We start from the raw sequence: 26,814 nt of genomic DNA, 5'->3' as shown, positions 1-26,814 counted from the left end.
TAGGGCTCTTGCTCCTCAGTCTTACGCTCTTTCGCGACGCGTCGATCTCCCCCTCGCGGTGCCGTTCCTATTTGCGCGTTTTTCGCGCTCCTCCCTTGGGCCTTCGCTTTTCAGTTCTTCAACTCTCTAGAAAAAGTCGCCTTTGGAGAAAAAGGGATGGAAAGGCCAAACAGAGAGAATCCGCCGGAAGGCGCGATGCCGCCTCCGAAACGCGTTTGCTTCAAACAGGAGAAAGATGTAAAACTCGTGGAAAAGTGGGACCAGGAAGAAATCTTCTCGCCACCAGAAGGAAACGAAGATGATACATCGGGAGATCTCGACTCCCAATATTCCAAAGATGAGGTGAGCTGTCTACACACGCACCGATTGCCAACCATTCATATCTATATCCGTGTCTCCGTGTGTTCTATTATACCTATCTATGGCCGTCTACCTATGATGACAAGATACGCAGACCCATCAGTATGCGTCTCGTACCTCTTTATGTAGTTCCTCCTCTCTCTCTCCCTCTCTGCTCTTGCAGGTACGTGTTTTATATATATATATATAAATAATGTGTATAAGCGTCTGAGGTGATAAGTGTGGGAGGGAGAGGTGTTTGTCTTTTAGCTCTGAAGGATTCGTTTTTTCCTGGCGACTCTCGCTGCGCTCCACGGGCGAGTGCGGAGAGCTCTCAACGCGCGTTTCTCTCCTTGTTTCCTCGTCTGTTTCGTCTGTGGGGTTGAGTGCGGCACAGGCTTCCCGCCTGCGTGGCTGGGGCCTGTGCGTTCTCGGGGCGTGCCTCTCTCTGCGTCTCTTCCCGCGCGCGTCCGTTACGTTGCGTTCTTCGGTGTCCCCACTGAGGGCTTCGCGAGAGGCGCGGAACAGCATGCGTTTTTTTCGTTCGCCGTTCTTGCCCGTCGCCGTGCGTCTGCACAGGTGGAGAAGATTCGTCGGCGGAAGAAAGTCCTCGCCGCTGGGGTTGGATCTCTCGGCTACAGCGTCGGCGACACAGACGTGGACACGGTCAACACCCGCTCGGCTGCCGTCGCGGCCTCTGAAGCGGATCCAGAAGTCGAAGTAAGAAGGAAGAGAAGGAACGAGGAAGACGGAGAGACAGGGAGATGCAGGAGAGATAACGAGAGCTCCTGGAACACCGGGAAGAGAGAGCGGACGGTCGGCGAACGAGCGTAGAGAGAGAAGAAAAACGGAAGGACGAAGAAGAGAGATTGGAGCGACACGTGGAGAGGACCGAAAACGCGAGAAGCGAACAGACTTCCCCTCACCCCCGCCCCCCTCCCCCTGTCCCCCCAGAGACGAGTCGCAACGGTGTGCACTAGGCTCGTGGCGTGTGTGTGAACCTTTTTCTCGCCCTGTCTGGTACCTTCCCGCGTTTTTTTCCGTCCATGTTTTTCAGATGTGCGAGAACTGCTTTCTCTTCTCATTGTCCCCGCGGGGTTTCCTGCCTGTCGCCGCGTGTCTGTGCAGAAGGACGAGAAGGGCGTTGTCTTTGAGCCTTTCAACATGCGGCGAGAGCTGCAGGAAGGCACTTTCGACGAGGAAGGGAACTACATCTGGAGAGCGAAACAGCCGAGCGTGATTGCAGACGGTTGGCTAGATGCGATCGACTCTGGCGACGCCAACACGGCCTTTCGTGTAAGAGAAAAACACGAGATATCTGAGACCGCAAAACGCTTCTTCACCGTGTGGATAGGTGAAGGCCACGCTGCGGAAAGTGTCGCGCTGTGTCGACTTGTTTGGTGCCTGGTCTTTTTTAGTGCGACCGCCCACGGGTTTTCTCAGCCGTTTCGTTCCTTTCCCTCTTCTTCAGGCTCGTTTTCTCCGTCCTTCCCTGCCTCGTTTCCTGGTTTCTTTTCGGGTCTTGTCCGCGCATTCTCTCCTGCCTTTGTGCTCTCTGGTCGGCTGCTGGTCTTCTCTCTAGACGGAAGAGGCGCGGCAACGCGTGCTGTCGGAGATGCGCGCCGAGCCGGAGGCGACTGTTGTGGACGTGACCGCGAGTCTGGCCGCGCTCGCCGAGCTCCTCGACTGCGGAGAGTCCGCGACGGAGGCGATGCGGCGGATCAAGGCCGGGGCGAGTCGGCGCGCCGCTGGCGAAGTCGCGGCCGACGGGGGCGAGGAGCGAAGCGCAGGCAGCCGCGAGCGACAGAACAAACGGAGACGGCGCGAAGAAGAGGAAGAAGACGAAGCCTTCTGTCGCCCCACTGCGAAACGGACGCGCCGGAAGAAGCGCGAAGAAGACGCAGGCCACGAAGAACACGAGGAAACACAACCCGAGGGAGAAGACAAGGAGGGACCGAACGAGAAGGAACTGAAAGAGAAGGAACTGAAAGAGAACGAAGAGAAGGGCGGTGCGTCAGCGCCTTCTGACGAGACAGAGACGCAGAGAGAAAGGGAGAACAAGGGCGGGTCGGGACGAAACACCGCTCGTCTCTCTGGGAAACGAAAGGACGCGAAGAAAGGGAAAATGAACGAAGACGAACTGCGCGTCTTCAACGCAATCACCGACCTGTGCTCGAACCTGATGACCGTCGGGAAAAGTGAGTTTGAAACATTTTGCACTGGGAGAACGTGCAGTTCCTAAAGCTCGCCTTGGCCTCGAACGACTCGTGCACGCAATTCCGCGCTCCGACCCCTCACGTCAAAAAGCCTTTTTCGATACAAACACATGCATACACCGATAACAGTAGATCGTTTTGTAGAGAACGGATGTATGATGCCGTTTTTTGCGTCGCTTGTTTTCTCGAGTGGAGGACCGAAGCGTGGAGATGCTGGACAGCGTCGAGTTCTCCCCCAGATTCTTTTATCTGCAGATACGTGGATATATATATATATATATGATACAACTGAAGAGAGTTAGCACAGCTAGATGGAAAGAAGGATTCAAACGTGTATATATATATATATATAGTATGTGTAGAGGATATAGCTTTATATCCGAAGAGACATGCCTGGCAGTCCACGGATGTGTAACTACAGGTCTGCACCATTAAACGTTCTGAGTTTTTATAAGGCAGACGTATACATTCATATAAATAAATACATATATACATATATATGTATATGTATGTATATCAGGATAGTTTGGTGAATTCGCGCGCGGGTAGCATGTGTCTTTGTGTTTTTTAGATGTCTATTTTCTGCGGAAAGAGGATATTTTGAAGGAGTTGAAAGAGAGGGAGAGTGAAAAGACGGCGACTGGCGCATCGGAGGAGAGAAGCGAAGCTTCGCAGGCTGACGGTAAGCTGCATTCGCTCGAATGTGTGCCGCGGAAACACTGGGTCGCGACTGCTCGGGTCCTCCCCCGTTGTTCTCTCCCGCCACCTTTGGCTTTTTTTCCAGCGTTTCGTTCGCTGTTTTCCGGTTCTGTGCCCGTCTTCACCTTTCTTTCTCTCTCGTCTCCTCCCTCTTTCCCTTTTTTGCTTCTCCGTTTCGTTTTCCGTCTGCACGGTTCGCTTTTGCCTCGCGAGTGATTCTTCTCAGACGCCGCGGCTGAGGGGACCACGTACTGGCAATTTCGCTGGGTCAACAACCCCAACGACACGGAAGTCCACGGCCCCTATCCGGCCTCTCTCCTGCAAGCTTGGATTCAGCAGGTGTGCGAAAAACAAAGGACGGAGAAAGAGAGAGAAGAGCGCGAGGGTCGCGGGCTGTCCGTCTCTCCCTCGTCCCTGTCGTGAGTCGTTGTCTATTCATCTTTTCTCCTCCCGCGTTCGTCTTCCTTCTCGCTTCTCTTTCCTTCTCTGCACGTTGTGTCTCTTGAGCGCTCTCGCGTTTCTTGTTCTCGTCCTGCTGGCACGCAGGTGCTTCCCTCGTTTTCGCCTCTCTTCTGTACCCGCTCGTCTCTCCATCTCCTTTTTCGGTTTCCCTCGCCTTTCTCTCCCTCTCCTCGCCAGGGTTTCGTCTCGGATGCGACGGCGATGCAGGTGCGTCAAGTCTCCGCTGCGAACGAACCTCTGGACGGCGTCTGGCTGTTGTGGAAGGAGGCAGACTTCCGGTCTTCTCAGGAGCAGGAAGACGACGAGAGGCTGCGCGAAGCTGAAGAAGACGAGAGGCAACGCGAAGCAGAGAGCGACGAAGAGCGCGCCAGAGAAAAGGAAAGGCGGCGGAAAGAGGCGAAGGAGCGAGGCGAAGAAGAAGAGGAAGACGAGGACAAAGACTTCCGAAAGAATGAACGGGTCATGAGAATGCTCGAGACGTCGACGTAGAAAGGCGCAAAAAAACGAGAAGCGCCGCGGAAAAACGAGACGGGGAAACACGAGAAACGTGCAAGAGATGCAAGAGAAGAACTGGGAAACACGAGCCAAGGGGAACACACGTTCGCCGCGCAGAAACGAAAAACAACGGTGAAGCAGGCGCCGATCCACGTGCTGGTTCCTACCACAAGTCTGTCTATACACTTCATACGTCTACAAATACATACACATATACATATATATAAATATACATCATTATATCTGAATTCTGTTGCGGATATAGTTATATATATGTGTATGTGGATATTTGTGGATTTGTTGGATGGGTCAGTTTCACAGGTTCGTGTCTCTCCCGTGAGAGTGCTGGACGAGAACCTTGCGGGAGCGCAGTTCGACTTGAAAGCGGTCGCCTTTTTTCGGTCCTCTCTTTTTCCCGGCTTTCCGTTGAAAGCGATTCGGGAAACGACGCGTTTCCCGCTAGACTGTTATTTTCCGCGTCCGTCGCCTCTTTATCCTCTCGTGTTTTCCCTCGTTTCGTTTTCTCGAAAGTGTGCGCTTCCTCAGGGTCCACGACAGAGCCCAGGACGCGTTCTGTTGTAAAACCCGAAGAAATCGGTTTTCTGGCGCATGCAGAGAGCCGGTGAAAGCTTATAGACGCAGATACATGTGAATAGATGCATATCTCTCTAATCTTGCACGTGTAACAGGACTCTCTTTAGGGGAAAAGCTGGGTTAGCTCCGGCCCCGCAAGACAGGAAGGCGGCGCGGAGGACTCTCATGAGTTCCTCTTCTCCCTGTCTTTCACATTCTCCTCCACCTCGTCTTCAAACGTGCACTTGTCCACACAAGCGAGGCTTCCTCTACACTCAAACGCTTCCAAGCAGCACACACGCATCTATGCATATATATACAACTAAATATAAGTATGCACATAAATACACAGATGTATACATACAGATAGCTGCATCGATGGAGATGCATGTGTGTAGATCATGTAGGGTAGAGCACAGGGGCGAGGAAAGCGGATTATGCGCCACGGTTTGTTGACGCGAAGTTTCTCGGGAAATGCTCATTCTACGTGCATGCGGAGATGAAAAAATCAGGCTTCATGCCGATATCGGGAACATTTCAGCAAAGACAGGGACAACCACGGAGAGGGACTCCAGGTGTGAGGGGCGGTCACGTGCATTGCTCACCCCCCGTGACAGAAGCGAGTTTCGCGAAGAGAAAAAAGACGAACCAAACGCGAATGCACCACACCAGTCGAGCGACAGCGAGATGATAACGAACAAGTGAACATCTCGCTCGCAAGCAGACGCACAAAACACCCCCCCCTCTCCCCCATCCAAGCTGCATTCCCGGGCAATTTCAAATATAGCCAAATTTTCAGCTTTGCAAAAATGTCTCCTCCTCCCATGTGTGGAGATACCCTTCTGTCTATTGATATCCACACGCCAACATCCGCATGCATTGATATATATACATATATGCAACTATATATATATATATATATATGAAAGTGATATGGACAGACGCCAGGACTGTGAGATCTAGAAGGAAGTTTAGAGAAGCAAGGCGGAACTCAGAAAAAGAGAAAGAGCAACGTGAAGATGGAGGGCGCGATTGCGGAATTTGCAGCTTCACGCTGAAGGCGTAGGAACACCAAACAAACGGAGATCTTGCAACTTGAAGATTTTTTGATGGTCTTCCAAGTAGCTGGTCGAGATCATGTCGCGAATTCTGTTACAAAAGCATACCAAACGCACGCAATACAGAACAGGCAAAACTTTGCACCTACACATACAGATACACGAGCATATATATACACACACACATATATATATATATATGTTTTTGTAGATTCGTGCAGGTGTAAATGTGAGGGTGAGGGGGTTGTCGCGGCATGTGAAGCTCCGCGAAGCTTCGGAAGGCGCAACCGCGTCACGAAGGGAGACAAAACAGACCAACAAAAACACGCTCTCGTACAGGAGTCCACTGGTGCGCATTTTTGCTGTATGCCTGCATACACAGAAGATTGTCGTTTTCCATCTGTCACATATCAACAAAAGACATGGAATATAGAGATATGCATACAGAACTCTCAAAAGAAAGTGTACACGCGTCCAGTCGTATCTAAATATGCACATCCATACACCCATAAACCAGTATATATATATATATATATATATATATATGCGAAGAGCTGCATTTGGGTATGGGTAACCTCGGTGTCTCGTGTCTTTCGTCTTGACGTCTCTTCGCTACGGGGGAGGCGTCGGCGCGGAACCAGGGAGTTTTGACGAGATGGCGCATGCAGTTGGGGGTGCATGCGCCTAAAGGGTGCATGCGCCCCCAGGATTCGCAGAGAGGGCGTCGAAAAAAGTGGAAAAGCTGCTGCTAGGCTCACCGCGAGATGGTTCTGACGTAAGCGAACTGAACGTCTTGAGCACCCGACGAACCTCCCTCGCTGAAAGCGCATGCAGAAAAACAGCGTTTACCGTCCGCACTGACGACGGTGCGCACATTGTCACCCTTTCATCACACACAGTACCCGAGCTCCGTTGCCAAATAGGCCGTCTATATTTGGGTATACATGTGACGTATACATGCCTGCGTACGTACAATTATATACATATACATGCAGAAGCATACATTACCCACAGAGATGTGTCTATAAATGTACATAGATGGATGCATATACATAGAAATCTATGCATGCCGAAAACAGTTCACGGCCGTCCAAATATGTGCATCAGCATACATGTACATATAAACACCTCTACATATATATATATATATATGTAGATGTTCCAGTTTCAATCACGCACAGACCCAGGCGCGCCTGCGTATTGGCGGGCTCTATGGTGTGGCGTAGGCAGGAAACAAAGGGTGCATGCAGCGGAAAGCGTTGCGCGTTTTCGACTCCCCCAAAATTCCCCTTTTCTCGCTTCTCGACCAGAGAAGAAAAGCTCTTTTTCTCGCGAGACACGCACTTGAACAGCTCGTAGCCGACTGTCTGGGGGGTGCCGAGAGTCGCAGGCCGGTCCTGGAAGAGAAATTCGTCCTTATCTGTCGGGCGTTTTACGTCGAAATTCAGCATGTGGAAGTACAGCCCAGACCTGGAACGGCGACAAAACGAAGCTCGAAAAACAGATCCAGAATCTCGGCATCGGGCACTGAAACGACAACATAGACCGAAACCCCGGACGAAATCCAGAATCTGGGCATCGGGCACTGAAACGAGAACCTAGACCGAAACCCTGGGCGAGAAGTGGTTCGCAGAATCTCTACCTTTTCTTTTCTTCGGAGACACCATGGTCTACGACGAAAAGCGAGATGTCCTGGCGCCTCTCTCGACGCGTGCACGTCACACCCAGTCTGTTCAGCGTGAGTTTGCGGTTGAGTTTCATTTCTTGAAGAAAGTATCCATCGAACGTTTTCTAAAACCCAGGGGTCCCCTCGCTGAAGAGGCTGTCCTCGCAGCTCCGATGCTGCACGAATCGAGTTCGCACATTCTGCCTGGTGGCGACGACAGCCGCGTGGCCAATTGTCAGTTCCTTCGGTCGCTTCCCAGGCTCTTTCTGAGACGGGGATTTCAAGCAGCGAGATCTGTCTTCTTATCTTGATAAGGTACACAAACGTGCAGAGACTGTTTCTCTGCGCGACTGGTTCTTCATAGAGCGATGGAGATAGAGAAATAGACAGATGCAGACATAAATTCGTAGGTATGTAGGTCAAGGAAGAGATACAGACCGTGATGCAGGCACATATCGTTGTCTACTTGTTTCTTTTCATGTTCTCCCTTCTCTGTGTGGAGCTCCTGGTACCACGGGGAGAGAAAAACGTTGCTCCTGCGCGTCTGTTCTCGCTTCGAGCTTTCGGCTTCTTTCTCGTGCGTCCTCTCCCGCCTCTTGGCGCGTTCGCGCTATTTCTGGACCTACCGAATCGCTTCGAGGGGCAAAACGCGCTTTTTCTGGACATCTATCTTCGCAAAGACGTGCTCGGCAGTCCTGAGAGCGAGATCGGCGCGGCACCAAGGGCGTGTAGTTCGACAGAAAAGACTCTAGAGCACGCGTGTGTGGGCGAAAACTCAGGCGGGAAAACAGTCGCAAAACGAAAAGAGAGACAAAAGAAAGGCAGACTCAAACGGAGAGTGGATGCGTCGTGTGTACGGGTACCACCCCCCCCCCCCGCCCGCGTTGGAGAGACACACTTTGGGCATACGAGAGATAACGCCTACGAAAAAGGGAAGGGAAACCTCCATGAACGGCTTCAAACCCGGTTCGGATTTAGGGCGTCTGATATTAACCTACGAGTACTCTCTGAGATTCGACCTTTGCGTGCACGAATGGGGACACGTCAGCTATGTGTGACTCGAAGGAGCAGTCAGAGGAGGGGCTAGTCCTGGATGTTTCGGAGAACTTTCTTTTTTCCCCAACGTTTTTTCCTCTTTCTCCTTTTGCACAGACACGTACTTCGGGGAGACTCCAACGACATCCCCAGCGCCTTCAATCCACTTGGCCTGGGTGATCTCGGCGGCGTCCCTGCTGCCTGTCTCTCTCACAAGAAACTGAAAGCAAAAAAGCAACGCATTTACGCTCATAGCCATAGGTGGGCATAAACATTTATATACATATTTGTATCTATGCGTAGATGTGTGTAAAGACGGATACAGATATAAAGAGACACACAAAGAGATAGAGAAATGCAAACAGCTCATGGATATGCATAAAGGGACAGCGAGGGAGACAGATACAAATGCATATATCTTGATACAGATAGATAGTTTACACAGATAGACAGACAGATAGATAGATATATAGATGTGGGGACGACAGACCTCTGTTTGCCAGCGAGAGTGTATCTAGAGGTAGTTTGCTGTGACAAGGCATGCGTGTCGCTGACGTCTGATGTCGGTTTTACCGGTTTCATGGCCACGAAGAAGGCCTGGACGGTTGGGAATTTCTTTTGAATTGCCTGGCGCAATTCCTCGAAGTGGGCTGTCGTGGCAGTGATGCCCAGCAAGCGAAAGGGAGGCGCCGCTGCGTCGAAAATCACCCGAACGTGCCTGAGCGCAATTAAGCATACAGAGAACGCATGAAGGAAAACCCGCAGAGAACGGAGCAAAGCCCGCGACCAGAAAGAAGCACAAAGGCGGAAAGATGCACAAGACGAAGAATGGGGCGAAGAAAAGGAACGCGAGTTCCAACAAACTGAAACAGCCTACGGTTCCAAGCCGCCGTTCTCCCCTTCTTCCCCCTCTCCCTGGCGCGTTGTTTTTCTCACTTCTCGTATAGGACGTCGATCAGGTCGATGAATCTTCGGATTTCGTTCGGGTACTGCTCCATGTCGATCAGATCCGGAATGCGGCTCAGGAAGAGCGTGTGGAAGTTCCGGGCGATCGCCAGAAAGTCCGGAGTCCCCAGAGACGCCTCGCACAGATCCGAGAAGGCAAACTGCGCTACACCCTTCGCCATCATCGGCACCTGCAGAGAGCGAAAGAGCCGACGCGGGAGGCGCTGGAGGCGAACGTCTCGGAGACGCGGACAGCAAGGTGCGAAACCCCAGAAAGGCAGGAAACCGCGCGTTGCCCAGCGAAAACCCCGCGTCGTCCAGCGACAAGGAAAAGCGGGGAGGCAAGAGCCGTCAGCAGCTTTCTTTCCGAAAAAGTGAGAAAAGCGGACACGCCCCCCTTTCCGCGACACCGGCAGACTGCCACGGTTCGCCGGTTTGCTCGCCGCTGACAGGGTGAGGAAGCCTCTGTGCGTAACTCGACCGCGCGGCTGCTGAACCCCCGGAGACACATCGACGGATGCGCGGGTGGAGACACACAGAGACACGTGGCGGGACACTCCGAGAGGAAGGCGAATGCTCAAAGAGGAGCGGTTTCTCGCTCACCTGAAGTTCTCGTCCCATGGCTACTTGGACGACTCCAGGTTCAGGTTGTTCGCCCTGAGTCAAGCTGAGCAGCTGCTTGAGGATTTCCTCCTGAGGCCTCGCAGGCACGAAGTACAACCCGTGTGAATTGGCAGCCATTTTGCTCAGCCTGCAAACGCAAACACGCAACCTTGTTTTCCGCGGCTTATCTGCTCGACACACGCATTCCTGTACATAGTACGCATGCGCAGTCGTCTTCTTCGATGCGCAAGCATCACCACACGTATCTAACTGTACATGGAGACATATGTAAAGATATGGAGATATATGGAGTACGGTTGCATGCGTATACGTGAGTTGATATCGATAGGCTTTGATAGGTGTTCCGCGATCTCTCTCACATACAGTACAAGTCGCGGGCCTTTGTCCCCGCTGCATTCAACGGGGCACCCGCAGAGATGCAGAAAAACTCGACAGTGATATATACATATATATATATATATATATATATATATGTACATACACATGCTTGTGTGTAGACACAGATACAAAAACACCTCTGTCGACAGTACGGATATCCAAGGTTGCATGTACATCCATATATACACACAACTTTGTAAATAGACATGTATATATATATATATATGTTTGCATATACGGAAGTATATATGTGTATGTGTGGATCGAAGGAGCCAGCGTGTGGAAAAGATTTGTTCTTCATTCCGATAGTTGCACTTTAGTTGATCTCTGTCTCCTGCACGGCCGATGCTTCTTCGATGTCCGCCTCACCGGTAGTCTTTGTGCGTTTCAATGTGGAAGACATCGCAGCAGTCCACGAGGAGGTCGATGAAAGGCAGAAACCGCTGGCGGTTCAAACCGCCTTTGTAGAGATCTGCCGGCGGTCGGTTGGACGTCGCCACGACGATTGCTCCGAACTGAAGAGAAAAACCAAGTTGCGAAGCCATCGTGCAAAACATTGAGACGGGTGGAGAACGGGATGGGAGAGGAAAGCGCGAGAAGAGAGGGAGAAAGAGAGGGAGAAAGAGAGGGAGAAAGAGAGGGAGAAAGAGAGGGAGGCAGAGAGGGAGAAAGAGAGGGAGGCAGGGAGAAAGAGAGGGAGGCAGGGAGAAAGAGAGAGGGAGAACAGGCAGAAAAGAAGAGAAAGAGCGACAGAGAGCGCAGAAACTTACGGAAAAGAGGAACTCGAAAAGGCGCTTGAGGATCATCGCGTCTGTGATATGAACAACCTGTAAAGACGCAAAGCAGACGCGACTTCGTCGTGCTTCCTTCAAAGTATCAGCCGTGAAGCAAAAACTGTGACAAAAAGGCCCGACCACGAGGACGGGAGCGGCGATAACGCCACTGGGAGAAACGGGCGGAAAAGGAACGGACGGAGAACAAGGGAAAAGAGGAGGGCCGAGCAGGAGTTTAGAAAGTGAAACACAACACAGAGAGACATAAGATCAAAGACAAGAACAGAGACGGAGAGACTGACCGGGAAGAAGAACGGCGAATGTGGAGAAAGAGGAGAAAGAAAACGACAGATCAACCTGTTTCCGGAGACCACGATATGGTAGCAGAAGAAGCAGTGGAGAGAGAGAGAGACGAATCCGCGCGAGAGACCAAAGGGCTCCTCTCAAAGAGGCGAAGAGAAGAAAAAAGTTTGGACACGCGGACAACCACAGAGAGAAAGGATTTCGATTTTCCATTTTTTCTGGTGTGTGAAGGGGCCTCAATGGGGAGAGCTTCGCAGAGTTGGACTAAGCCAGCGCGAAGCAAAAAGGACACACTTGCAGGTCTCCAGTTAACGGCGCATCGCCACGCAGAAGACAAGAACGGACGTTCCGTGGGAAAAGAGAAGACGGAGACGCGCCGCAGGCAGTCTCTCCCCGGGCACGGATCGAAGCGAAAAGACAAAAAAACAAAAAGAGAGTTCAGCCTCACCTGAAATTCGTCAAAGCACAAAACCTGCGCCTGAGACCGAACCTGCTTCGCGACTTCAAAAAGCGGATCTTCGAAGCGTCGCTGCGACTTTACACGGTGAAGCTTCTGTACAACAACGCCGGCACAAACGCCTCTCTCCCGTCTCACTGGCCTTCCAGCCGGAATGGACACACACACCGATGTACAGACCTAGATGTATAATAAGATATATCTCGCTGTGCGTGTTTCGAGGCACAGGGAAGCTCACATAGGGGCATGCAGACGTCTACCAAAGACACACATGCACATATGGAACGGGAGATGCGTACAGAGGCATGCGTGCATGTATACAGATATACATATAGATATATATATATATATTTGTGTGTGTGTGTGTGTGTACAGATAGATGTGCAGTGTGTGAAGAGTGTATCTGGTTTACCTCTTGGACTTCCACCATGAATTGGTGAAAGTGAATTCGCATTTTATGTTTGATTTTGAGGCAGTCGTAGAACGCATCCATGATCATCGTCTTGCCTTGACCTACGCCTCCGTAGATGTACAGCCCTCGGATCTCAGGGTGAATCCGAAGCGGGATTTCCTCCTTCGCCTCCAGAGAAGAAGTAGGGGCTGGGCAACAGAGAAGAGGAAAGCGCAAAAAACCGGAAACTGCCAGTGGCCATAAGCAGTCGTCTCCGACCCTTCACAGCATCCAGAGAAGACGCAACAGGAAGGAAAACTCCCTTCTCAGGCAGAACCGAAACTGCACAGGAAGAACAACCAACTTGGCGGAACATATGTGGTCTGTTGAATGAAAACGACGCCCTTTCTACGACAGAAACTGACCTGCCGCGCGATCGCCATCCGCGCTGGTGTCCCCCCGCCAAAGTCGGGAAAGAAGGCCGAGGCCTGTTTTCGGCTGTACATACACCACACACCGCAATGCAGTACAGCTGACACTTGCGTGTCGAGCCCCCGGGTTCAACGCTTTCGTTTTTATCATCAACACACTCTCCGTCTGCCTTGTTTCACACTCGTGATCCCGCCCAAGGTATTACACCACGCACACGGCCGGCGTGCAGTCCACCGAGATATCACATTTTCACCTAGATATTTATCTCTACTTGTACAAACACGTGAAGGTGCACTTGTCTCTGTTGACTGTAGCGCTTGCACGTATATAGGGTGCGAAATCTGTGGTTGCAAGCAATTCTATCTGGGGAGGAAAGTATCGCCAGCGGAAAGGCAGAGACAGTCAAGATGCGTTCTTTGAGTGCGAACGCATGCACCTGCCTTGCTTGGAGACGAAAGCGTCGGAGGCGCGCCTGGAGGTCGCGCCGTCATGGGGTCAAACGGATCGCCTGACTTCAAGTTAAATGCCTCGATGTCATCCATGAGAACCTAACCACACCCCCAAGCAGACACACATTCACGCATGGTTTATCCACCGAAGGATAACCATGTTTCCTTGGCTCTCTGGCGATCTCTCACCTTATCTCTCTCTGTATATATATATATATATATATATCCTCGTCTCACTCTCTGTGTACCTCTCCATCTCCCTCTGTGTATCTCTCGGACAACCTGTCGCTTTCTCCACATTCACCTCTCTGTTTATCTCTATCGCTGTCCCCATTACATAATTATTTGTATTCCCATCAGCTTCGCATAAAGCGTATCCATAGGTGTCAACACATACATATATGAAGGTCCTGTGCATTTATACCGAACGAAAAAGACAGGGAAAGGGATGTTCAATATTTATGTACATATATATATATATATATATATACGTATATTGATGTGGGTGTATGCCTCCACATTTGTAGACGCATCTATACATTTAGGGTGAAGCGATGACTGTATATGTTTTTACCTGCAATTTGCCCATTAGTTCCTTCTGCGCCTCATTGGGTTCGAGGTTCCCCTGGCGGAGCATCGCAGAAAAATATTCGAGAAGAGGGGTCGGGTTGTCGGCGTCGACTTCGAAGAAGTTCTTTTCCAAGTCTTTTTCTTTGACATGGTAGGTAGGCAGGCCTCGAAGAAGGTTGGCAGCCTGGGAACCTGCGAGGCCGTCTTCCTCCGTCAACATGCCAGTGCGCGTCGCCAGCAGCCTCTTTCTCTCCCTCGTGAAACGAAGAGTCTCACTCGATTTCCTTGTCTCTCTGAGACTCAAGTCTTCTGAGGCGCCAAAGCCTGGAGAGAGAGGCAAGAAAAAAGAGAACAGACACAGTTGGCGCTGCACATGTGTCTCTTGTTGCCACGATATCGGGAGCAGGACGGGCAAGCAGCATCTGCCTGCTGGCGCCCGCCCCTTCTCACGGGTTGCAATACACCTGAGGGAAGCACGGAGGGATCAGACGCTCATGGAACCGCGGCGAAAGGGACCCGGTCTTTCGTAACTTTAACTTGAGAGAAGTTTGTCCGTATTGTGAATGTCGCCGACACACCGTGGAGGCTCTCGGAGTGTGCATCTGTGTAGTGTCGACGACCGTCGCGGTGACTGGCGCAACGGCAGAAGAGAGGAGGCCTGCGAAAACCGCAGAGAGAAGAGACGGGAGGGCCCAGAGAGGCAGCCTTGCCGATAGGCGCCAAGCGAAGGGAACGTAAGGGAAGAAGAGAGGCCATGGCGCTCAACACCCGCGCAGACGACTGGTGTAGGACGCCCGGAAACCATTCTGGGGGTGCGAAAAGCGGAAGAAAGGCAATGCTAGTGGGCACAGAAGGCACGCCCCGAGGTCCCACGGCCAATCGAAAGCACAAACTCCAACTCCGCGGCGAAGAAAAAAGTCGTTTCTCTTCCCAGTTTCCACCAGAAGCCAAACAGCAGCACTGTCCCTGCAAGGCAACCGGCTAGTCGAACTGAAGAGTGGCCGTCGCTCTCGACGGAAAAAGTACGGCGCCCTAACACAGGCTCCGCAACAGCCACTTGCTTGCAGGAGTCTAGCAGAGCTCGATGAAGGAGACCGGCGGGAAACTGCGTCAAGATTGATGCCGGATACAACGGACACACCGCAGATACCAAAACGGCAAATGGTCTCCCGCGGAGTTGTGCATGCGCAGCGCCTGTTCTCAATCGACGCATGCACTCCGGCGGGCCACGCCAGTCGTGCAGAAACTCGAAAGAGACACCGAGGATGACTCTGCGCATCAGTAGTTGATCTTTTTTTCGCTGTTTTCTGACGCGAGTGCCTGTGTGGCTTCCAAGCTGTGAGGCTGTGAGTGGGAATCTGTCGGACTATGTGAACAGCTCGCCGTGGCCTGGTGCTTCTAGACCTACGTCTCAACAGCGCGGCATGAGAAACGGCCTCTGGCACATCAGGCCTATGGTTTCAGGTCACTATTGAGAAAAAGCAAACGGAGTTAACAGGAGGACCGAAGTCTTTTACACTACCTTTTTCACCGGACATGGCATCGCTCAAAAAAGGGAAGTTTCTCGTGGATCTCGTTTCGCACGGTAGGGCAGCCCCCGCCGCTGCAGCTACAGCTTTTCAAGCAGTCCTGCGGCTGACGCGCGTCGCCAACGAGATGCAGCTGTTTCCAAGAACGAGACGCTTCGTCAACGGCAGTACGTATTGTGGTATTGCGGTCTGAGTTTTAAGATCGCAGAAAGGCCAGAGTCACTCCACTAGCATCCTGGGGACATTTACCAGTGCGGGAGCTTTTCTGGTTCCCATGTAAAGACAGCTTTACTCGACTATGTTGTTACTATTCTTCAGGCGGAAACCTGCTTCACCTACAGAAAGATGCTTTCGTCGCTTCCCAGAGAAGGCTGAGATACTTTTCTTCTACCCCGGCTCAACCTACATCGAGTGGCATCGTCCACCAGGATGCCACAGCTAGAGGCACCGAGCTACCGCCCTCCCTTGGCGTGTCTAACCATAACCCCAAAAATGAAGACGTCCACGTATCATCTGCGCATCTGAAGGACGCAGCTCCACGGCCACCTCCTGTGAGGAAGATCTTTCGTGTTAACCGGAGTGGTTCAGCGCCAAAGACTACTGCCACGGCGGGTGGCTGCTCTACAAATGCGAATGAAAAGTCTGACGGCACTGCTCGCAGTGAGGTTCCTCTCAAGCAAGAGAAGAACGCAGCCGAACGACCATCAAAAGAAACTGGCGGCATGTTGAAAGTACCTGAGTACGGCTTCAAATACGAAGGACCCGAGCCAACGACACATGGTGACTGGTCGCACAACGGAAGGGTCACAGATTTCTAAACCGTCTGCTGCCAAATCGTTTGCCGGCGTGTTCCACAAGTAGGCGTCCAAGTTTCCCGCCTTCGTGTCAGCAGTCATGTCCGGTACTTGGAGACTGTTGAGTATTACATATCGTCCTCATTCCGTTCCCGTGATCCGGGTCGCGGGTATGATTTCTCCTGAACACCCGGTGTTTTTCCGCATACCAGCAGATAAATCAGGCGTATTTACCAGGGTAGATGCCCTGCGGAACTTTCGCCGTGTCAGGCTGTATACTCCCATTTAGACCACATGGTGCTGTGATGCTCTGGAATTACCAAATTGTGTTCCTGCTTTGCGGTTCAATCCGTGGAGTTTTAGGCTTACTGTTGGGCTACCGGGGCCGGCGCCTGCTTGGATTTCTTCAGTCACGAAACCTGCGACAACCAGCAGTCATGGTATGTCTTTCCGGTCGCAATTCACCGAAACGCGCACCGTTCCTGTCAAGGTATCTGAGGGAAGCGCAAGAATGAGAAAGGCACCAACTTGTTTGGTTCGCCGTACTTACTCGGACGCTCCATGGCAAAAGAAAGCGGTCTGAATAGATAGTTTGAAGAGGCATTCTTTAGTAGGGCAAACGGTGGAGCGCACCATCGAAGGGACAGAAGGCCCGGCAGCGGCGCCCTTGTTCAAGTTGAGTGAAAACACGTCAGATTGCAGGCTTCGAGCCCTGCGGAACACGATCTCAGGAAAGGTCTTCTCGTTGCGTTCTGCTTTGCACTCACAGCACTTCTGCTTCATCGATGGAAGTCACCGTTTGCTTCGAGATGACGTTCTTGCAAATCGCCTGATGAATCACAGCTGTTAGCCAATTGTAGGAGGAGCACCATGTTTTTGGTACCTACTTGCTTGTTGAGTGAGACTTTGTAGCCAGCCCTGTCAAGAGCGGATGGCTTCACGCCAATTATCCAACTGACGGTATTGTCTTCTCGCTGGGGTTTCGAGTGACTCATTAGCTCTTTTAGCTTACGACGTGCTTGGAGAGGCGTGAAGGAATCTAACGAGATTATAACGAAGGCTGTAGAACGGGAGCAAGCGGCAATTCTTACCCGCTACTATCCGGGCAAAGGTATAGCTTTCCTTCGTCCGTGTTCAACATAAAGAACGAACAATTGGAATTGCTAGTACATGTCTGCTTGCTTCGGTAATCAAAATAGGGGCAAAATTAGCTTCCATGGTAGGTCGAACCTGGGAGGCACCCTGGAAGCTGCAGCCGGCAACTACATGTGGTATATATAGCGCAGCTACAGCAAACAAGTACGGCAAACCTTGTGACGCCCATGGAATTTGCGTCCAAAATAGTGGGATTCGAGCAGTCAGTGAAAGCGCCTCCCAGGTGAAGGAAGTTGAAGGCGTTTCCTTCACTTTGGAGCACGGCAGATTTCCCTGCCAGTTCTGATCGGAAGCGATGGCATTCTGCCTGTTAGTTGCAACAATATTTTTTTCAACGCCCGTCAGGGGCATGATAGAAGGGCCAGATTACCAAGTCAACACTTCCGGTGAGAGCAAGGAATGCTGCAAGCTTCATGTCGCAAGCGAATTGGGCGGCGAGAGGAAAAGACGTTGGAGACGGGATGATTTTGGCTTTGGGTGGCATCAGGTGTCGCAAATCACAATCAGGCACAAGGATGGGAAGAATCATTCAGGCCCCCCTGTCCTGTGTACAGACACCGGATTGTCGACTTCTGAGAAACTCGCTAGTAGTTAGCCACTATGTCCTTGTTTCTTTCACGACAAACGTAAGCATGGATGTGGATACGAGAACGCGTCACAGCGTCGATCACAACGGTTCTGCACCGTAGCATGCTTCGCACGTGGCTTCACCGGGGGATAACGTTTCGCACTGTACCAACGGATGAACCGACGTCACGCTGTCTCGTCCACTTGTCATGAGTTCTATAGTTTCCTGGTTCGTGCTTGCCAACAAGGGAAAGGAGATTCCCCCGCGACGCCCGAAAAATAATCCGTTTGACGGGTGCAATCAGCAGCTTGTAGTTCGGCGTCTACTTTGGTGATTGTACACTCTTATTGCGTATGTAGCCGATGTTTAGAATTGTCGACGACTGTGGAGTGTTCACCGTTGTCGGAAACAAGTTCACAGTCTAGAGTCGGGCCAGGCCGTCGGCCGTGCGAGGCTCCGGTTGATGACACAAGAAGGTAATGCGAACTCAGTCGGCGCGTACCATTACCAAAACACTTGGTGCAGTTCTGTTTCTCGACCATGCCTCAAACGGTTCGAGCCCCGTTAGCACCTAAGCGGGGCCGACAACGATTAAACGAACAGAAACGGAGATGTTGACCTGCCCTCTCGCGGGGAAGACCCTTTTATTCTGTGTAGCGCCTCTTACTCACCGAGTGCCTAAACCCAGGAGGGAAGCCTGTAGTCGGGCAATTCAACTCGCACAAATATTGCCAACGGTGCTATGCAGCCCAATGAGACATTTCAATGGCTGAAGCTGGCGGCCAGCTGCAAGGCTGTTCTGCTGAGGTGACTCCGGGACTCGCGACTGGTGAGTCTTGTGTATTATATCTTCGGTTGCTCGCTAAATGGTGCCGTTTACAGACTGGTCCGATACGGTTCCAGCAGCGCATCCGGTACAAGTGGGCAAGACGGCGATGACTTAAGCCGGCCGCAAACCGGCAGCATTCCCTGACCCCTCATTCTCCCTGGTTAATCAGTGTTGCTCTAGTCATGCCTCAGAATGCCCAGGTCTTAAACCAACTGCGGACGTAAGTCTCAATTCAAATGTGGTCACAACGCACGACTTCGCAATCGATCATACTGTGGAGTAAAACTCCACAGTATGATCGATCGCGAAGAACGGGGGAGAACTGCAGTCAAAGCCGTACCAGTGTAAAATCCGGTGTGCGGACGACACGCGCATCGTCATCCCTTTATCCAAGAAATGCAAGCGTTTTGGTTAGCGGTCTGACAGGGGCGCTTTAAACAAAAAAGTAGCTCGAATTTACCGAGTCACTAATTTGCTTTCACTCCTCGCGAAAACCCGAAAAAGAGTATCACCCGAGACACGTCCCGCAATCATCCTTCACTTTGACGCCAAGCTATCAATCAGCATTTCGTGTTTTGCGGCGCTGCCAACGCCAAACTTTCCGCTGCCTGCCCGAAATCTGTCCCTCGACGGCACGGCCGCTCCGCGTCATCCAGTACGCTCTTAGGATGCATCCCTGGCTTGACTCAGTAAGCCCGGGCCGCCCTGACTCGTCGTTCCATAAGGCGAACTGCATAATGGTCCCGTACTGGCGTCTTGAGACTTCATTGAGGCCACAGGAAGAGCGTAACCAGGAGGCTGGAGGGCCAACCCTCCGTTGACTGTGCTGTACATGGGTTCGATTCCCGGTGTGGCACCGGCCACCGTGCGGTAGAAAGCAGAAGTCGCAGGTGCGACTCCTCCGGAAGCGGACGGGCCCACCGGCGAAGGGGACGCCGACGGCCGGGGAGACGCCACTGAAGCTGCATTCACTCCCGGACTCGCAAAGGCCGCTCCGCGAGAAGTCGCCGGGTTGGCCGGAGGTGAGGGGCAGGCGGGCGCGAAGTCTGACACGTTGACGTAGAAGTCGTACAGCTGGCCGACCCGGTTGACGTCTGAAGAACGCAGAAGCAGCGCACGAGCGACAGGGTACACGAGACAGTCAAGCACGGACGATAAAATTCAAAGCCGTAGGACACACCGGACGCGTAATAACTCCCCCGGGGGTTCTTTGGAAAACAGGCTCATCCTCTTTCTTCTACTCATGCTGTCGGGGGGAGATCCCAAAGGTTCTTACAAATGGACGGAAAACACGGGAGAGAGAAGAATACGCATACTCTGAAGACACCTGTATCGAGATAGGTACGGTTACGTGTGTGCCGCGAACCTGTGATTTACGACCTGAAAAAACAAACCTTGACGTTTCCTACTCTACATTATATATATATATATATATATGCATAGGCATCTACGCCTCCAGAGGCTTACACAATTCCATGGGTTTGGAGAAATCGGTGGCATTGAACTTTTTGTGCTTTGCCATTTCCCGCAGAAGCATGCGCTTCGCCAGTAAATAGAAGACAGGAGCCAGCTGGGCATCCTCGCAAAAAGCGCGTTCCTGAAAACAGGAAGGGTTTCCCGAGGTCCAGAGGTGAAAGCGAAGAAACATGCATTTGTTTTTTCTCCCCTCCCCTTTTCTCCCCTTTTTTTGTCGTGAGAACGGCTCTTCCACAACCGCACTAGAGACACCCATCCGACCAGCACAAACGAATCCGGAAGGGGAACACGAGAGGCACCCCTCACGAAAAACAACGAAGCGAAACTACACGTGTTCTGTCTGTACATTCGCGTCCAGTGGCCGCCTCTACAACGTAGGTTATCCTGCAGCGTCGAAGAGCACACGCCAACGCCTCCCTCTGCAAATTCCCCTTTCTTCCTCTCTGGTTTTCCTCTGTTCGCTCCTGGTCTCGTGTTCTCTTCTCCTCTTTCCCTTCTGTTCTTCGTCGCCCGCCCGTATAGCCGACGCCTTCCTCCGCCGCCCTAGTTCTGTCTCGCTTTCCCCCACTTTCGCTCTTCCGTTTCCCTCTCCGCCTCTGGCGTTCTGTCCTCACCTTCTCTGTCAACAGGCCCGCCCCGGGGAAGGCCGAAATGGGCGGACTCTCGCTTTCTTTCTCTCCAGGACAGCGTCCACCTTTGAAGAGTCGGCCGCCCTTCTCGTCTCCCTTCTCTTTCCCCTCGCGCTTCCCCTTCTCCGCCTCGCGGCCTTTCTCTCCATTCAGTCTCTCGACGACTGCCACAGACATCGACAGCCCACTGCCAGTCGCGGCGGCGTTTCCCGCGCTGGGACTGCTCGCGTTGCTGTTGGTCGGCGTATCGCCTGCACCGCTGCCCAGGCCGCCATGCGGAGTGTCTGGGCTGTACGTACACCCCGAACTCGGCGAAATACAAACTTTCGAGCCGCCGAGGGGCAACGGTTTGCCCGTCTGCTGCGCGGTCGTGTGCTTCGCAAACAGATTCGCCAGGCCCCCAGAGAAGAAAAGCGAAGAAAGCTCCGACGCCCGGAAACGCTGGAGCTGCTCGCGCCAACTCTTGTCGCCCTCGTACTCCTGAGAAAAAGCGACGGCAAATTCCAAGACGCTCAGGAAAGAGAGGAATCTCCAGAGGCGTCCCAGACGCGAAGAAAATGTCTCCGTCAAGCAAGAGAGAGCAACACGCCCACCGGAGACACACCTACGGGCTCCCGTCCACCCAAGAAACGTCGCCACCTGAAAACCCTTTTCTCGCTCCTGTGCTACTCTACTCTATCACACATAAACAGATAGACAAACTTACATGTACATCCACATCTACATCCATATATGCTAAACATAAATATACATGCATATAAATATATATATATATATATAGAGAGAGAGATGTGCATGTGTGTGTAGGTAGGCAGACGTCGTTTCAGTGTTGACTTTGTGAGTATGGCACTGTCTTTCGAGGTTCGAGTGGGGTCACCTACCCCGACATCATCGGCGGTTTTGAGGCCGAGAGACTTCCACTCGTGCAGCATGCTCAGGCGAGCGCGAATGCGCTTCTCTTCAATCAGCAACTGCACCAGGCGCTCTTGCTCTTCGTCTGAGTGAAAGCGCGCGAGAGGTCTGAAAGGCCCAGACAAGGAGACAGAAGAAAACGGCAGCGCTAGAGGAACGGGAAGTAGAGGAACGTGCAGACGACAGACACGCGGGAGAGGAGAGCACGAAAAAAACGGAGAAAACAAAGCGACGAGAAGCACGACACGGGGAAGGAACACAGGGACGAGAGGACACGCACGCATAGAAGGGGGGGGAGATCACGTCCGAGAGCGCGAGGCAGAAGCAAAGCATGGAGCGGCGACGTCAAGAGCCAAGCGCGGCGCAGGGAAACGAAACGTCAAGGAAAAACAGACACACCAACGCACCACGATGCACGCGAGGACGACCGCGGAGACACCAGTCGCAGAGAAGCGAAGCGGGGACGGGGTGTCCAGAGGAGGGGAAACGTGTCGAGCAGAACCACGAACCACGAACACTACGAGGGGAAGAACAGAATAGGGAAGAGCGAGCGAACTCGAGAGACATACTTGAACAGGTTGTGCAGGTCGCGCTCTTCCTTCGTTCTCTTCTTTTCCCGCTGATGGAGAGTCTTGGTATCCAGCAGTCCCCTGGACGCAACGGAGATAAATTACAAAATCGCATATCAAAGGGAGGGAGTGCAGACGAAGAGACAACGAAAAGAGACACAAGCGGGCAGCACAGAGATCGAGCGCGGCAGAAAAGACGCCCGCTCCGAAGCAGAAACGCGATGTGAGAGCCACAAAAGGGAGACAGTTTTTGACGGCAAGACGGAGACAGGACAGCAAAAGGGAGACAGTTGGAGAGCGAGGTCCGGCAGGGACGAACGAAGCGAAAGAAGGGGGGAGGTTCCCACGAAGAGCGCAGCTGGATCACCCGAGGCTCTTGCGGAACAGAAGGAAGCGGAGACCCACGGAACCCAGATGCACATCGCGAAAGAAAAGAAAGAGAAGAAAGAGAGGCAAAGACCGAGATATCGCCCAGGCCGGCTCGCCATAAAGGAGGCAACCGCTCGGCTCCACACGAGAGCGAGGCGAGACGAGAGGAGACACTGACAGAAAGAGCAGAGCTGACCTGTTGATGACTGTCCGTTTTCGGTACAGTCGTTCGTCCAGTTTGCTGTTGTAGATTTCGATGATTTGCAGCTTCAAGTAGCGTTCTTGGACCGCTTCGTCCTCTGAAAAGCACAAAAGAGAAGAAACGCGACGCCATGTACGAGAGAGCGAGGCCCGCAGCGGATGTAGAAATCGCACGGTCCGTGCCGCATCGCTCTCCTCACCTTTGAATTCCATATCCGCGAGAATCAATTCCGCGTCGTTGTCGTACTCCACGTCGAAGTCTCCGCGCAAAGGCCAGTAGCCGACAATCGAGTGCGTCGGCTTGGCAGTGCCTGCCCGAGACGGTGGTGCCACGCCGCCCGCAGGACGGGAGGCGTCTGAAGAAACACATAAATGGAGGAGACGCATGTGCACAGCGGCGGAAGCCAGCGCAAGTTCAGACGACGCGTGCTGTGTCCCCCTCTTCTGGGAAACCAAAAACTGAAGGGGCCTCGACGGACCGCCAAAGCAAAGCGGTTACGGTGCAACCAGAGAGACTCCCAGGACTGGAGGGAAGGAAATGGAAAAGGCAGGGAAGAAAAAAACCAGACGAGCGCCTTTGCTCTCCACCGCCTTCGCGGGGCCGTACCTGTCCGAAAGGCTGCTCGTCTCTCTCTCCTCCCTGAGGCAGTGTCAGGCCTGCCTCCCGTATACGCCCTCTCCCGCTCCCCACCCCGACCGTCCCGTGCTTTGTGTCGGGTGTCTCTCTGTGTTTTTTTTCCTGTTGGATCGCCTACCATCTTCGTCGCCGCGGTTCTCCACGGTTTCGCCTTCCTTGTCTTCTTCCTTTGCTTTCGCATCGTCCTGAGCGCCTCGCGACTTCGCCGCCTCCTGCACGTCTTCCTGTTTGAGTGGCCCGCCGTCCTTGCCCAGCAGCAACACCGACGTGTCCGGCAGCGGCGAAGTCCGCGAGTTCAAGTAAACTTCCGCGTAGTGCTGGTCGCATTCCGCAGCTGTCTTCGCCGTCAGCGCGACACTGTTCACCAACTCGGCGACGTCCTAAACAGTAAAACACCCATCCCGGCACCGTCCGCACCAGCACAAACTTGTATACATATACAGGGTCATGAGCATACACATGCATGCAGATGTAAAGAGTGGAGAAATAGACACAGATGTGCGTAGATATACGGTTACGTCGAAGCAAAAGGTGAAAGAGGCAGACGTAAGTCGCGATAGCGGGCATACGGATATACGCCGCACTTTTGACGCGACCTGCACGGCAGTGTGCAACTTACGTTCCAGTTTCCGAATCCGTATTTGCTGACGCCTTCGAGGAGTCGGAGTTCTTCGTCGGCTGTCCAGTTGTGGCGCAAGAGGGGAAACGCGTTTTTTCCGATCGGGATGTATCTGTGCGAGTTCTTGTGCGGCTTTCCCTCGACTTCGGCGCCCATGCAGAAGCAGGCGACGCACAAGTCGAAGTCTTCGCACTCTGCGCACCGAATGCGGCACACGTTGCTGATGTCCTTCGTGCACACGTCGCAGTGGTACTGCGCGAGGCCGAAGGCGCCTAAATCCTCGACTAAACTGCCCATCTGCTGGTCCATCGGCAACCCCTCGAGAGCGGGAAACGGAGACGGCGCAAAGGTCGAGGAAGGGAAAGAAGAGAAGTCGGCGGACGAAGGTACAGAGAAGGAAGTCGGCGAAGCGCCGGCGCCAGGCAGCGGAGGCGTCGACGCGGCGAACGCGCCAGGCTGGCCTGCAGGTGGGGTCTGGCCCAGATTCGCGAAGCGCGTGGCGTCACTCAGTGTCGGTCCAGTCTCTGCGTGGTCTTCTCGCGCGCTCTTCTCCGAAGGCGCACCCCCTGCACTCGACGCCGGAAACTGCTGAGGCGCATTCCCAGGAAGCGACGCAGGCACCGCGGATGAAAGAGTCGACGCGCCGTCGGTTGGATCTGTCGGCTTGGCCCGTTTCGCGCGTTTCCCTTCCTCGTCCTCCGCCACGCCGCTCGAGACGGGCGGCGAGAAGGGATACAGAGCCGGCGCGTACTGCGCAGGCGCGGAAGGATGCGGCGTGTACTGATACGGCCCCGAATACCCAGAGGGGTACGGACCCGATGGCGGGTACCCCGGCGCACCCGCCCCTGCAGCCGCGGACCTGCCTCCGCCTGGGGGGCGTTGCGCCGCCTGGGCGCCCAGCTGCGCAGGGAACTGGGCGAAGGGAAACTTTGTGGCGAGAGGCTGAGACGCAAAACCCGCGGGCGGATACGCTCCCGGCAGATCCCCCGCAATCTGAGAAAAAGCGCCCGCGGCGCTCCCGCCCCGCCCCTGATACGGCGCCGAGGGAAACCCACCCAGGCCTCCGGGACCCGCCGCAGGAACAGAACACGGCAACGAAGAGCCCGCGGAGCCTTGCGCCTGGCCTTGCTGTCCCGGTTCCTGTTCACCTTTCGGTCCAGCCGCCTCTTGGAGAGGAGGGCGGCGCGCCTTCTCCGGCGAAGTCTTCTCGCTCGCCTGCGTGTCGCCTTCGGGTCGAGCCTGCTCCGCACCTGCAGCCGCCTCACTCGCTGCATGCGCTGGCGCCGGACTCGCCCCGGGACCGCCAGCCGCAGGCGTGGGCGCCTGAGACGAGTAAAATCCCGGCTGCGCGTACTGCGGAAACTTCTGCACGGGGTAGGCGAAAGCAGCCCCTGAAGGCGGCGCGTTCCCACGCCACGATTGGTTGTACGCAGGCGCCGGAAACGGCAGACTGCCTTGAACGCCCTGGAGACCGTGCGCAGGGTATGGGGAAGGATAAGCCGCGCCAGGGAGCGAAGACGGCGCAGCAGACGAAGACACAGGCGCGGCCACGCTGCCTCGTGCAGAGTCGCTTGCGCCTTGCGAGAAGGGAAACGCGGCGGGCTGCGCGTCGCGCGAGGCGAACGCGCCGTTCGGAAGAGGCGCCGAGCTGGCGTCGGTCGGCGGTGCGCCTGCCGCCGCGCCGCCGAAAGGCACCTGCGGCCCAGCCGAGGGCCCGAACGGCGGATGCCCCGAGGCGAATGGCCCAGGAAGCGCCGACGCGTAGGCGCGACTTTGCGCAGCGTAGCCAGGCCCAGCCCCGGGAGTCGCGTAGGCGGGCACCGGGCTGAAGGCGAGCTGCGCAGACGCGGGGGGGACGGTCGACGAAGGGGCGAAAGGCGACGAAGAATACGCGAAAGGAGACGCGAGCGATCCCGGAGTGCTGCAGGACCACAGGCACGCGCCAGCAGGGTGAATCGAAGCGAGACTGCGAGACAGCTGCGTCGTGTGCTGTGTCGCTCTTCTCTCGGGCGGGAGAGAAACCTCCTGTCAAAAAGGCGGGAGCGAGGGAAAATGCCCGGAATGTGCACTGCCTTTCTTTCAGACACGTCTCTGTTGGGGTGAAATCGTAGACGTGTGGGTGCGTGTGGAAAGCGTGTGTTGGAGTGTCTGAGCACCCCTAAATCTCGCTTAGCAGTTCACCGCCACAAGGAGACTTCGAAGAAGGCAGGGACAACAGTTCTTCGGGGACTACGCACTTACCTCACGGCCTGAGGAGGGGCACGGCCCTTCCCTCCTGAGGCTGCGCCTCGTCCGTTATCGCTCTCCATGTTCCTCCAGATTTAAAAGAAGAAGACCAAAAGACAGAAGAGAGAAGGAAGGGAACGGAGCGAGAAAGAAGAGGAAGGAGAGAGGAGAGAGGAGAGAGACGGCAGTAAAAGAGGGTGTTGGGGAAGTGGAGGAGACGCAGATGGATGCGAAGGAAAGATGAACAGGGTGGGTGGTGGAAGGAGAAGGTGAAAGGAACGTTTTTGTTCATCAGGCGAGGAGAGAAATCGGACAACTGCGGATGGCGCACAAAGGGCGGGACCCAGTTGGCGGGTGTTGGGCAACGAGCGGATGAAGCGCCAGATGCGAGAAAAGGGAGACGCCGAGTGTCTAGAAAGGAACGGGGAGAGAGACG

General features: G+C 53.8%; 5 protein-coding genes across 5 annotated transcripts; 2 read left to right on the top strand and 3 right to left on the bottom strand.

Moving 5' to 3' along the window:
• Positions 1-156: 156 nt before the first annotated feature.
• NCLIV_059300 (putative CD2 antigen cytoplasmic tail-binding protein 2) lies at positions 157-4,205 on the top strand (the record flags this gene model as incomplete). The annotated part of the gene is made up of 7 exons (XM_003885484.1): positions 157-342; positions 919-1,059; positions 1,468-1,635; positions 1,922-2,537; positions 3,127-3,237; positions 3,481-3,593; positions 3,894-4,205. The coding sequence occupies 7 exons, from the start codon at positions 157-159 to the stop codon at positions 4,203-4,205; spliced, it is 1,647 nt and encodes a 548-aa protein (XP_003885533.1).
• A 1,628-nt stretch (positions 4,206-5,833) lies between these two features.
• Positions 5,834-14,085, bottom strand: NCLIV_059290 (hypothetical protein; the record flags this gene model as incomplete). Its single annotated transcript, XM_003885483.1, has 14 exons — positions 5,834-5,933; positions 6,601-6,660; positions 7,187-7,312; positions 8,135-8,203; positions 8,669-8,763; positions 9,117-9,261; positions 9,480-9,679; positions 10,092-10,239; positions 10,860-11,005; positions 11,261-11,317; positions 12,015-12,119; positions 12,436-12,623; positions 13,283-13,394; positions 13,870-14,085. The coding sequence occupies 14 exons, from the start codon at positions 14,083-14,085 to the stop codon at positions 5,834-5,836; spliced, it is 1,767 nt and encodes a 588-aa protein (XP_003885532.1).
• Positions 14,086-15,401: 1,316 nt separating this feature from the next.
• On the top strand, positions 15,402-16,212 carry NCLIV_059280 (conserved hypothetical protein; the record flags this gene model as incomplete). Its single annotated transcript, XM_003885482.1, has 2 exons — positions 15,402-15,450; positions 15,713-16,212. 2 exons carry the CDS (start codon positions 15,402-15,404, stop codon positions 16,210-16,212), a joined length of 549 nt encoding a protein of 182 aa, XP_003885531.1.
• A 522-nt stretch (positions 16,213-16,734) lies between these two features.
• NCLIV_059270 (conserved hypothetical protein) lies at positions 16,735-17,758 on the bottom strand (the record flags this gene model as incomplete). The annotated part of the gene is made up of 8 exons (XM_003885481.1): positions 16,735-16,900; positions 16,956-17,017; positions 17,076-17,142; positions 17,201-17,227; positions 17,280-17,362; positions 17,419-17,437; positions 17,499-17,650; positions 17,714-17,758. 8 exons carry the CDS (start codon positions 17,756-17,758, stop codon positions 16,735-16,737), a joined length of 621 nt encoding a protein of 206 aa, XP_003885530.1.
• Positions 17,759-19,403: 1,645 nt separating this feature from the next.
• NCLIV_059260 (hypothetical protein) lies at positions 19,404-26,461 on the bottom strand (the record flags this gene model as incomplete). The annotated part of the gene is made up of 10 exons (XM_003885480.1): positions 19,404-19,834; positions 20,208-20,337; positions 20,831-21,325; positions 21,727-21,865; positions 22,327-22,407; positions 22,892-22,994; positions 23,097-23,252; positions 23,652-23,913; positions 24,153-26,073; positions 26,394-26,461. The coding sequence occupies 10 exons, from the start codon at positions 26,459-26,461 to the stop codon at positions 19,404-19,406; spliced, it is 3,786 nt and encodes a 1,261-aa protein (XP_003885529.1).
• Between the last annotated feature and the right edge of the window lie 353 nt (positions 26,462-26,814).

Source organism: Neospora caninum, chromosome XI, assembly GCF_000208865.1.
Source record: "Neospora caninum Liverpool complete genome, chromosome XI".
Taxonomy (NCBI): domain Eukaryota; phylum Apicomplexa; class Conoidasida; order Eucoccidiorida; family Sarcocystidae; genus Neospora; species Neospora caninum.
The sequence above is the reverse complement of the archived record's forward strand: the minus strand, read 5'-3'. Positions and strand labels throughout refer to the sequence as shown.